At 57.9% G+C, this 10,902-nt stretch overlaps 2 protein-coding genes across 3 annotated transcripts; one reads left to right on the top strand and one right to left on the bottom strand.

Annotated features, from left to right (window-relative positions):
- Positions 1-245: 245 nt before the first annotated feature.
- Positions 246-5,067, bottom strand: GALT (galactose-1-phosphate uridylyltransferase). 2 transcript variants are annotated; one of them, XM_053932962.1, is made up of 12 exons: positions 4,769-5,067; positions 4,326-4,495; positions 4,176-4,251; positions 4,006-4,054; positions 3,646-3,775; positions 3,290-3,346; positions 2,870-2,992; positions 1,876-2,008; positions 1,362-1,445; positions 1,125-1,279; positions 940-1,026; positions 246-424 (listed from the first exon to the last, which is right to left on the bottom strand). In XM_053932962.1, the coding sequence occupies exons 1-11, from the start codon at positions 4,992-4,994 to the stop codon at positions 964-966; spliced, it is 1,266 nt and encodes a 421-aa protein (XP_053788937.1). In that variant the 5' UTR covers positions 4,995-5,067; the 3' UTR covers positions 246-424; positions 940-963. The 2 variants fall into 2 exon arrangements, with proteins under 2 accessions (XP_053788937.1, XP_053788936.1); XM_053932961.1 differs by having other exon boundaries at positions 246-401.
- SIGMAR1 (sigma non-opioid intracellular receptor 1) lies at positions 4,993-7,197 on the top strand. Its single transcript, XM_053932523.1, has 4 exons — positions 4,993-5,143; positions 5,869-6,069; positions 6,588-6,680; positions 6,971-7,197. Exons 1-4 carry the CDS (start codon positions 4,993-4,995, stop codon positions 7,195-7,197), a joined length of 672 nt encoding a protein of 223 aa, XP_053788498.1.
- Positions 7,198-10,902: the final 3,705 nt, after the last annotated feature.

Genomic DNA, 10,902 nt, shown 5'->3' with positions numbered 1-10,902 from the left:
TGGGCTGCATCCATTCCTTCTCTGTTTCCCACTCCTCCACAAGACTGAAGCACTCAGAGACAGACTCAGAGCTCCCCCCAGGGAGGAAGAGGAGGCAGCGCAGAAGCAGGGACACAAGCAACAGGTATTGGGCTGCCAGCACATCCCCTGAGCCCTGTGTTACCCCCCACCAGCAGCTGGGGGTCTTCACCAGAAACCCCAAACCTCCCACCTAGGGCTGAAAGCCACGAGAGCACAGGTAGAGGCACTTTGCTTCCAGGTTTTATTGTCCAGGGGTGTTGTGCCCCTCCATGAGGCAGAAATCGTCCCAGTCCCACCAGTGAGACTGGACTGGTAAGGAGGGTAAGCCCTTTAGTGGTGGTAGGAGCATGCCATGGGTGCAGAAGACAGAGCCTGGGATGCTGAAAGAGATAAGGAACACCACCTACACAAGGATGCCACAGAATTAGGCCCTGAGTCCCCAGACAGGTAAAACCAGTCCCAAAAACCACCCAAGCCATGACAAGGTTCAGGAGAATCTGGGAGCTCAAAGGGCTCACAACTGACATGAATTCCCAGACCTCAGTTGTCACCACTCCCAGCTGACTTGTGGCCTCACCAAGCACACCAAACGATGCAATCTTAAACCTCTACTGTAAGTGCAGCACTGTCAAGCCCATCATTAAACCATGTCCCTAAGTGCCACATTTACACATTTTTTTAATACTTCCAGGCAACAGTGATTTCACCACTTCTGTGGGCAGCCTGTTCCAATGTCTGACCACCTTTTCGGTGAAGAAATTTTCCCCAACAACCAATTTAAACCTCCCCTAACACAACTTCAGGCTGCTCCCTCTGATCCTACCTTTAGTTACCTGTGAGAAAAGACCAACCCCCACTTGGCTATGACCTCCCTTCAGGTAGTGGTGGGAAGCAGTAAGACCCCCTCCTCACACTCACATCCGAGGACTCTGCTGCTCCCCATCACACCTCCTCAGCCCTCTTCTTGTAGTGCACCTCAGGGAGGCTCCTCAGGCGCTCAGCTGCCTGCAGGGCACAGCACAGGGGACAGCCAGGGGCTGGTCCCAGGCACAGCCCTGGCACACAACCCCCTGGGTCCCCCAATCCCTCTGAGCTGCACTCACCTGCTCCGGGGTGAGGTCCCTCTGCACCTGCGCCAGCATCTCGTATCCCACCATGAACTTGCGGACAGTGGCGGAGCGCAGCAGTGGCGGGTAGTAGTGGGCATGGAGCTGCCAGTGCCTGCAGTCCTCCTCCAGGTAGGGGCCTGTGGGGGCTCCTGCAGGGGGTAGAGGCACTGTATGAGCTGCAGGGAGGAGACAGGGATGTGGATGAGAGGGTTGCAAAGCCATGCCACTCACCATGCCAGCCCATGGAGTAGGGGAAGGAGACTTCGAAGAGATTGTCGTACTTGATGAGCAGCCTCTGCATGATGGAGGCCAGGCCTGCAGGAAAGTGACAGTGATTCAGACCCTGAGCTGGCCAGCAGCTTGCCAGGTGTGCAGTGGGGTCACCCAAAGCACCTCCCTCTGGGTGGACATCAGTGACAGGCAGGAGAGATGCACTTGGGAATTCCCACCCCTCCCCATTCACACAGAGAGCCCAAGCAATGCAGCAGGAGAAGTTCCCACCAAAGCAGGGAGTACCATGTGCTTCATCACCCCAAAAGGACATGAGTGCCACCAGCAGTGCTGACTGTGCCCAGACAACTAGTTCTTATCCTAACAAAACAGAGGTGCCATTCCCCTCCTCAGCTGAGCTTGGCAGCCCCCACCCCAGGGACACAAGCCCTCCAGCACCAGCACAGTCGCTTCCTAACAAAGGTCAAGCCCAAAGGATGTGGGATGGGGTACAACAAGGCTTAGAGCCACTCACTGTTCTTCTCACTGTCACTGAGGTCCTGGAGGCGACAGACATGGTGGCGGGGCAGCAGCAGGGTCTGGTAGGGCCAGGTAGCCCAGTACGGCACCACAACCAGCCAGTCTGCATTTTCCACCACCAGCCGTTCCTGCAGGGCACAGAATCACAGAATCACCTTGGCTGGAAAAGACTTTTTAGATAATCAAGTCCAACCTATAATCTAACACTATCTTATCAACTAAACCATGGCCCTGAGTGTCACACCCAGTTCTTCTGACTCCACCACTTCCCTGGGTGGAACAGCCCATTCCAATGCCCAATCACTATTTCAGTGAAGAATTTTTCCCTAATGTCTAGCCTAAACTTCCCTGGCACAGCCCAAGACTCTCGTCTTGTCCTGTCACTGGTTGCCTGGCAGAAGAGACCAACCCCCGGCTGACTAAAACCTCTTTTCAGGGAGTTGTAGAGGGTGATAAGGCCTCCCCTAAACCTCCTTTTTTTCCAGATTAAATATCCCCAGCTCCCTCAGCTGTTCTTTATAAGGCTTGTGTTCCAGATCTTTCACCAGCCTTGCTGCCTTTGACCAGATGAATTTGAGCATCTCAACGTCCTTCCTAAATTGGGGGCCCAGAACTGGACACAGTATATATGGTGGAGCCTCACCAGTGCCAAGTACAGGAGAATGACTTCCCTGATCCTGCTGGCCACACTATTCCTGATACAGGCCAGGTGCCTTTGACCTTCTTGGCCACCTGGGCACACTGCTGGCTCGTGTTCAGTCAGCTGCCAACCAGCACCCCCACATCCCTTTCTGCTTGGCCACTGTCCAGCCACTCTGTCCCCAGCCTATAGTACTGCAGGTGGGTGCTACATGTGGCACTTGATGGGGACATACAAACCCCCAAAGTCCCAGGGCACTCTTAGGGCCCAGTTCCTGGGGGCTGGGGAGCACACCCCAGCACACAACCAGCTCCCGGGGAGGGGATTCGGACAACATCCATGCCTTTACCTTTCGGCGAGCCTCCTGCTCAGCGTACTCCAGCAGCATGGGCACGCCGTGCTGGTTCAGGTGCTGGCGCTGGGTCCGGTCCTCCAGATGTGCCTCGTTTGGGAGGAAGCTGCTGGCCCACACCTGCGAGGGACATTGGGGCACAGGACTGAGGTGCTCATACCCCTCACTGGCAGGGGTAGCCCTAGTCACGCTTCTCATCTGGAGGTCCCTGCTGCCACCAGGAAGAGAGTCTGGCGTGTGACAGCCATAAGGGACAATCCCCAAAGGGAAAGTAACAGGACAGACACAAGGGTATCCTCACTGTAAAAAGCTTCGGCACCAGGGCAGGGCGACTGCCATTCACATCTGCCCTCAGGGTTTGCTGTAGGGTCACCACAGGGATGTAATTTAGCCAGGTTACAGGTGGGACAGCCTCACCTGGCAGTGGGGGTGTGGGTTGGAGCAACCCATCATCGCTCCCTTGTTCTCGAAGATCTACGAGAAGAGGAAGAGGTGCAGCCAGCAGGTCCCAGCCACAGGGCCCCCACTGCAGGCTGTAATGGTGTCCCCAGCACAGCAGGGAAGCAGCCCGCAGGAGGACAGAGCCTCGCACCCACTGGAAAGGCTCAGCAGGGCACAAAGGCTCAAATGGCACAAAGGGGAAAAAGGGCACAAAGCAATAGACCCACACACAAACTAGGATACTCCCAACCCCAAGTACTACCAGAGTACCCAGTGACGGCCTCCCACCTTCACCTTCACCCACAAAAGAGCAGCCCCCACCAGCCCCACACCTGCACCCAGGGGTAGGAAGCACCCAGCTCCGTCGCCAGCTCTGCCCATGCATCGATGACAGCCCGGATCTCTGTCAGGGACATGAGGGGCAGCGTCAGGTCCGACCAGGGGTGGAAACACATCACTTTGCTGTAGAGCAAACACGCTTAGCTGCGACTGTGGGTGTCTCCAGAGACCCTCACAGCTTTGCTGGGTGCAGTGGGATGTGGGACAGGGCCAAAACCCCCAGAACGACCCCAAAACTGAGCAGGTGTGTAGAGAATCGGCACTGCATGAGAGGAGCAGGCCCAGCCCAGCACCATTCCACAGGTTCTCAACAAACTGTGTCCCAGGCCTGCTGGAGCCATGTAGGTACTTACCATACACCCCGGGCTGGGGCAGCTCGAAACAAGGGGTGATCACTGTCATCTGGGGAAGGACAGAGAGTGGGCAGGGAGAAAGTGCTGAGGCAGAACCCAAGCCTCTCCAGACCACCCTAGGACCCAAGCTGGGGGGGTCCCCAGCAGCCTGCTCTGCTCCCCAAAGTTACCAGGCTCTGGAGCATCAGGCTGCAGTGCAGGAAAGTCATTTGGGAAGATGAAAGTACCCTCGTACTTGGGGTTCACCTGCCGGGGCGAGAGATGGTATGAAGGAGAGGGGGTGGCAGGGGCAGCCCGGGTCCCTGTGTCCTTGGAGGTACCTCGCCGTTGGCCCGGGTGGCCCCAGGGCAGAGGGGGTTCTTGGGGTCCCAGCGGGGCACATCCTCAGGGGGCGGCTTCTCAAGCTGACCCTGCCAAGGGCGCTTTACCCGGTGGGCCGATACCAGCACCCAGTCGTCCCGCAGCGGGTTGTACCGAACGTGCTGGTGCTCTGGGGGGAGAGAGAGCAACGGGTCGTCAGATTCAGACCCTCCCGCAACGTGGGTACAAGCAGCCCACCCGCCACGCCCCCTCAAGGGGCAAGCAGGACGGTCTGCACGCCGCTTTATGCCCTCCCTCAGCTTCACCCCTTCCTCCCTGTCCCAGCCCGGGAGCCCCGCTGCTATGGGCAGGGAAGGTCGCCACAGCTCCCGCTTCCCAGGGTGGAGCTGGGCTCCGCCGGGGGTCTGAGGGGAAGCATGGATGAAGGCAACCCCATCCGTACCGCTGGCGCGGAAGCGGTCACCTCCCTCCGCCGCCCCGGCCAGCGATGGCTCCATGCCTCCCCACTCCCAGAAAGCCGGAGGAATCGGCCCCTTCCAGCCTCCCGCCCCGCCCCGCCCCGCCGCGCCGCGCCGGCGCAGCCGCTCTAGCCGTGTGTGGCGTGGCCGCGGCGGGGGCGGTCCCGGCCCGGGTCCCGCTCCCGGTGCCGGGGCGGCGGAGCGCGGCATGGGCGCTGCGTGGGGGCGGCGAGCGCTGTGGGCCGGGCTGGCGCTGGGCGCGCTGGCGCTGCTGTTGCAGGGGCTGCGCGGGTGGCTGGCGGCCAAGCGGTACGAGTTCACCCCCGCCGAGATCGCACAGCTCGCCCGGCACCACGCGGGTACGCGCCGCGGCGGGGAGCGGGGCCTCCGCCAGGAGGGCTGGCGGTGGGGATGGGGATAGGCAAGGGCTTGGGGATGGAGAGAGGAGCCGGGGACGTGGAGGGGAGCGGTGGCCTGGGCTGGAGGGGGGAGGCGTAGCGGGAGTGAAGGTTCGAGGAGAATCTGGTACAGGGGGGCCGGGATCCTGGGAGGAATGGGGCTGGGGTCAGGTCGGGGTAGGGAGCTGGACCTGGGCAGCAAGACTGGGAAAGGGAGGGGATCGGTACCGGGGAATAGCAACGTGGAACGTGGGGGAAGCAGGGTGGAAGATAGGACTGGAGCAAAGGGGACCAGGACAGCGGCATCATCCAACCTAGTTGGGACTGAAGCCACAGGTGGGTCAGGCCTGGGGCTTCAGAAGAGAGCAACAGGGCCCAGGGAGTTTGGTCGGGGCTGCATGTCACCAGGACAGGGGCACTGTGACGTTGTTTAGATCTCCCATATTGCCCAGCACCTGGAATGGGCTGTAGGACTGGAGCACTTGGTGCTGCTTATCCTCCGTCACCATCCAGGGAGGCGGTGGAGCTAGGTCAGTGGGAGCTGAGGGCTGGAGAGAGGAGATATCTTCCCTAGGCAGACCTCTCCAAGGGTGTGCTGAAACCCTATGGCTGTGCAGGGGATTCGGGGGGTTGGTCGGCTGAGCTTTTTCTGTGCCAGGGACTTACAGTGACCCTGGGTGCTGCAGGGCTGGACCATGAGCTGGCTTTCTCCAAGATCATTGTGGAGCTGCGAAAGAAGCACCCAGGCCACATCCTGCCAGACGAGGACCTGCAGTGGGTGTTTGTGAATGCGGGCGGGTGGATGGGCTCCATGTGCCTGCTCCATGCCTCACTCACTGAGTACGTGCTGCTCTTCGGGACAGCTATCGACACGGGGGGACACTCAGGTAAGCAGGGGGACCCAGGGCTGCTGGGCAGGGGAGTTCTCCAAGCTATTTCTACTCCACTCTTTCAGGTGCAGCTGGCCATGGTGTGCCCAGCACAGGGAGCCCACTGCTTCACTACTTGTATGGGGTGAATGATGCTGGCCAAACACTGCCTGCAAGGGGACCAGCCCCCATGGTGTCCTGCAGCATCTGCAGGTCCCTGTGTGTGACATGCTCTGTGGCCAGGACTTTCTGCATCCAGCTGGCAGGCGATGGCAGACATCTCATCTCCCAGTGCTTCAGGAGGGAGCAAATGCCAAAGAAGTTGGAAATGATGGGGCTGAAGGACACCAAGCAGCCCTGGCTGGTGGTGTATGGTTCTTCACAGAGACAGTGAGGGACCAGAGCTGTTGACACTTCTTGCTGTATTGAGGCAGTGGAACTACCATCCTGACCCTCGTGCTCCACAATTCAGACCTGGGCTCCTGTACTGTCCCTGGCAGGGAGACACTGAGCCAGTGTTGTCTGTCTTCCCACAGGTCGCTACTGGGCAGATATTTCTGACACCGTCATCTCGGGGACATTCCGGCAATGGAAGGAGGGGACCACCAGAAGTGAGATCTACTATCCAGGTAAGTGCAGCAGTACGGTGACCTGTGGCTGCATCCATGTCTTTGGGGCACAGCCACATGCTGTTGTAGAGGCCGTTCCTTTGAGCTGACAGAAGCCAAGAGCTCAGGATAGAGCAGTTTGCGTCCCCAGTGGCACATCCCAGCATCTCAGTGGGTGGCAGTAAGGGAAAAGGGAGCAAGGCTGGGGTGGGCTTGGAAGGCTCAACCCTGCAGGCCCTAACCCCATGTCTCCCCTTTGGGCGTGATGTGAGGCAGTCACTGGGAGCTGTGCTGTTTGTGTGTTTTGGCAGGCGACACCATCGTGCACCAGGCGGGAGAGGCCACATCAGTGCAGTGGAGTGCAGGCACCTGGATGGTGGAGTATGGCCGGGGCTTCATCCCCTCCACACTCGCCTTCGCCCTGGCTGACACCCTCTTCAGCACTCAGGACTTCGTCACCCTCTTCTACACCCTGCGTGTCTACGCAAAGGGCCTGCTCCTGGAAGCAAATGCCTTCTTCAGCACCTTTGGGTGCTGAGCCTGTCTCACCAGGGCACCCTGCTGAGCCCAGTTGGCTCCTTTCCTCCCAGCCATTTTCTCTTCCTCCCCAAGCCCAGGTTCTAGCAGAGGCAGCAGAAGATCCCCTGTGCTTTCCCCAAAATGTTCTGTCCTTTCCCCACAGGCCAACAGAGTGCCAGGACAGAGGGACCTTGGCAGTCACAGCAACACAGAACATCAGTTCTCTTTACTACCTGCCTGTCCCTCTTTTCTATCGGACTCACATCCTGCTTTTTCATCCCTCGGGGCTGGAGTGGCCTTGCAGTGTACAAACACCCCTGTGTGCCCTCAGCATGCAGTGGGAGAGAAGCTGGAGCTGGCTGTCCCCAGGCCCTGAAAGATTTCCTCAGCTCCTGAGACATCAGGGGAATGATGCTGCCCTCAGGGCAGGGTGCACAGACCAGACCAGAGCACTCATTGCAGCGGTCACTTGCTAAGTCTCCCATGTCTCTGGCAGCGTGATGGGACTGTGGGCAGCGCAAAGTGCTGTGTCCAGCTGGCAGCATCTCCTGTGGCTCCATCCGTGCTGATGTGGGTTGGCAGCACACAGTGTCTCCCTGGCACAGGGCAGGATCTGCACTGAGACCTCCGGCAGTGGGGGGATGCCTGGCTTCTGTGCCAGAGGGCCCCCTGCTCCCCTGTGTGTCATCTGCCCTTGGGGATGGCTGGGGCTGGAAGAGGGTCATTTCCCCAGAGGCCTCTCCGGGCAGTGCCCCCCAAGGGGGAAACCCATTGTCTGTTGCCTTAATGGAGACCCCATTCTGCGTGGCCTCTTGGCTATGCACGTACCTAGTGTCCTCGAGTGCCGAAATGTCTGTACTAGCTCAGGATGGGATCTCGCCCCTCAAAACGCTTCCCCTGGCTGTGAGACCCCAGGGAACAGCCACTCTGCTCGGCTCCCGGCATGGGATCCCGGCTGCCAAGAGAGTGCTGTAGTCCTCCAACCAAACCCAGATGTGCACCCTGCTTGCACCCCTGTGGTCAGACCCGTGTGAGCTCACTGCTTGGTGGAGGGCTTTCACCTCCATTCTGCTGCCAAACACACAAGTGTGTTCCTGGCCACCCAGGCCTGTAGCATGTTGATTCTCCTGCTCCCTGGACTGTCCCTGTTCTGCTGACCAGCAGCCCTGCACATGGGCTACTTCTTAATTTGCTACCTGAAAGGAGATAGCAGTAATAAAGTTGTTCATCCCACATACTTGGGTTTCTGGATGAGTCTCTGGAGTGTGCTGAGCCTTGCCACGGTGAGGGCCAGCTCCAGCCTCAGCAGCAGTCCTGTTGACAGCTGGGTGTCCCCGGGGAAGCTGGTATTATCCCACTCAAGGTCCTGGGAGCTGGGGGTATATCACTGGGGAGGATCAGCCCTGCCTCAGCTGCCGGGGATTGGCAGAAGATGGTGCTGTTACTCCTCTCACCACCACAGTCACTGATGACCAAAGGCCTTGGCTGGTGCCAGGTCCCTGCTTCCATGGGCAATCCCAGAGCTCAGGGGGTTCCATCCTTTTGTGGGATAGTGGCAGTGCTGAGTCTGTGGCCCCCCAAGGATGGTTGGACCTGCACACAGCAGGTGGTTTTGAGAGGCTTGCACACACGTGCGCGCACACACACACATAGGTGCACACACATGCTGTCAGACACATCACGCGTGTGTGTGTTCACAAATCATGTGTGCATATAGGTAGAATAGTTTTCAGGTGGGTGTGGGTACAACAGGTGGGGCTAGCACACATTTATAAATGGCATCACATTTATAAACAGGCATCACATTTCTAAAAATGCATTTATCACACATTTATAAACAGGCATCTGTCCATACAGAGCAACTACAGGTGTGTGAGCACTGGGGCACATCTGGGTAGGATATGTGTGCATGGGTGTAGTCAGAAGAGTTTTGTTCCTGTGTGTGTGTGTGTGCCTAAGCAGCTGACACATGTGTCACACCTGTGTGTGTGCACAGCCTGCAGTGCACATGGCAGCAGGTGTGCATCCCTGTGTGTTCATGGACAGGCGGGCTATGTTTGTGTGTGTGTGTGCATACAGGCAGCCTCTGTGTGAGCACATACGTGTGTTCCTGTGGGCTACCAGGCCTCGCTGGCCCACACCAGGCCTTTTCCCTGAGGTTTGGAAGGGCCCTGTTGGGGAACATGAGCAATCCACTCAAGCTGGCCCGCACGGCACAGTGCTAACTCAGCAGCTCGTATCAATACTGCTCCACTTACAGCGAAGGCCGCGTAATGAAAATCCGATGGGCACGCTGGTGGGAGTAAATAAGTATGCCATTAAAATAAGAAAATCTAAGCTCTGGACAGGTCTTTTCTCTTGCCCATTGATTTCTTTTATTACGGAAATATTGCTGCTAAATAACATTAGTGTGAACAATCTCAGCAGTGTTTTCTGTAGTGCCCATGTCAATAACTCCACAGTGGGTGGGAGATCCCCCCCAGCCTGGTTGCAGGGCCAGCAGCCCTGTCCATGCAAAAGGCTGCTCTGGGGGTTCCTTCCTCAGCATTCCCAGTGCAGCTGGCATGAATAGAGAAACCATGACAAGAGAGAAACTACGTAGCATGGGGTGGCTCAGGCAAATGCCAGCAGGGTGGAGCTGGGCTTAGACCCAGGAACCCTGTCTGCTCTGCTGCAGCAGGAGGGGTTGTCCCCATCCCAGCACCAAGCACTGAGTGCCAGGCATTCATTAAAGGGTCACAAAAAGCATCCCTTTCATGGTTGCAACCTCTTAATCAGGTGTCTCCAATGATCAGCAGAGATGAGTTCTGGACACAGCAAGTTCTGCAGGCTGTTGGTGCCTCTGCCTCTTCTTCCTGTGCCTCCTCATCTGTTCCCAAGTCCATGCTGGCCTGACCTAGCTGCCTGCAGCTTTGCCATCATTTGGTTCTCATGGAGAAACCGAGGAACAGGTTGGAAGCTCATCTGCAATCACCCAGCTGCAGCACAGCCCCTGTGCCAGGGCCAGGGTTTGCCCCCTTCCCCCTTGGCTGCCCAGGGACACAGCATCCTTCAAAATGCCCACAGGCAGCAGGTACTCCTTGTAGAGACAGAAGATATGACCAGGACGCACAGGAAATATGCACCCTTTGGTGTCCAGAGGCCCAGGACACCTCAAAGGGCACCAAACACTAATGGAGAGGCTGGAGATGGGCAAGGAGAGTCAGCCATGGGCACCTGCACCCCAGGTCTGGCTCTACCCCAGTCCCAGCTGAAGCAACCATGAGTGGCATCTCCCCAGAGCTGTCACCAGGACAAATGCAGATCGCTGCCCTCCTAACACCTTCCCCCTGCAACTTGCTTTATCTTGCTGTCCCTCCACAAGCAGTGGGTATTGATCAGCCTGCAGGATCTATCTCTTGATTCCTCCTACGGTATCTCTCTGCTCCAACTATCTCTCACTCTGCTCTGCTGTCTGCTGTGCCCGTCTATACCTCCACTATCTATCTGTGCCGCCTCAGCCGCAGGCGTCAATAGCCATTTGGGGAATTTCTCTCCAGCTGGGAGCATAACCAGACCCCATTGGTGCAAAATGCTGAGCAGCAGGGCAAAGGGGACACGGGCCTTCTTGCTTGCCCCAAGGAGAGCCTGACATACTTCATGACACACGTGCAGAAACCCAGAGCTGCTGTTATCACTGTGGAGGTTCTAGAGAGGAACTGAGAGGAACAGGTCCCTTGGTGGC

The sequence above is a fragment of the Vidua chalybeata genome, chromosome Z (assembly GCF_026979565.1).
Source record: "Vidua chalybeata isolate OUT-0048 chromosome Z, bVidCha1 merged haplotype, whole genome shotgun sequence".
Classification (NCBI taxonomy): Eukaryota; Metazoa; Chordata; class Aves; order Passeriformes; family Viduidae; genus Vidua; species Vidua chalybeata.
The sequence above is the reverse complement of the archived record's forward strand: the minus strand, read 5'-3'. Positions and strand labels throughout refer to the sequence as shown.

Bases quoted from the DNA above. Each gene is read 5' to 3' on its own strand.
- GALT (XM_053932962.1), bottom strand. From the start codon at position 4,994: ATGCCGCGCTCCGCCGCCCCGGCACCGGGAGCGGGACCCGGGCCGGGA. The intron at 4,252-4,325 runs GTACCTCCAAGG...TCGCCCCGGCAG, and splicing joins CCACCCGGGCCAACGGCGAG to GTGAACCCCAAGTACGAGGG. The intron at 1,027-1,124 runs GTGAGTGCAGCT...TGTGCCCTGCAG, and splicing joins GGGACCTCACCCCGGAGCAG to GCAGCTGAGCGCCTGAGGAG.
- SIGMAR1 (XM_053932523.1), top strand. From the start codon at position 4,993: ATGGGCGCTGCGTGGGGGCGGCGAGCGCTGTGGGCCGGGCTGGCGCTG. The intron at 5,144-5,868 runs GTACGCGCCGCG...TGGGTGCTGCAG, and splicing joins GCTCGCCCGGCACCACGCGG to GGCTGGACCATGAGCTGGCT. The intron at 6,681-6,970 runs GTAAGTGCAGCA...GTGTTTTGGCAG, and splicing joins AAGTGAGATCTACTATCCAG to GCGACACCATCGTGCACCAG.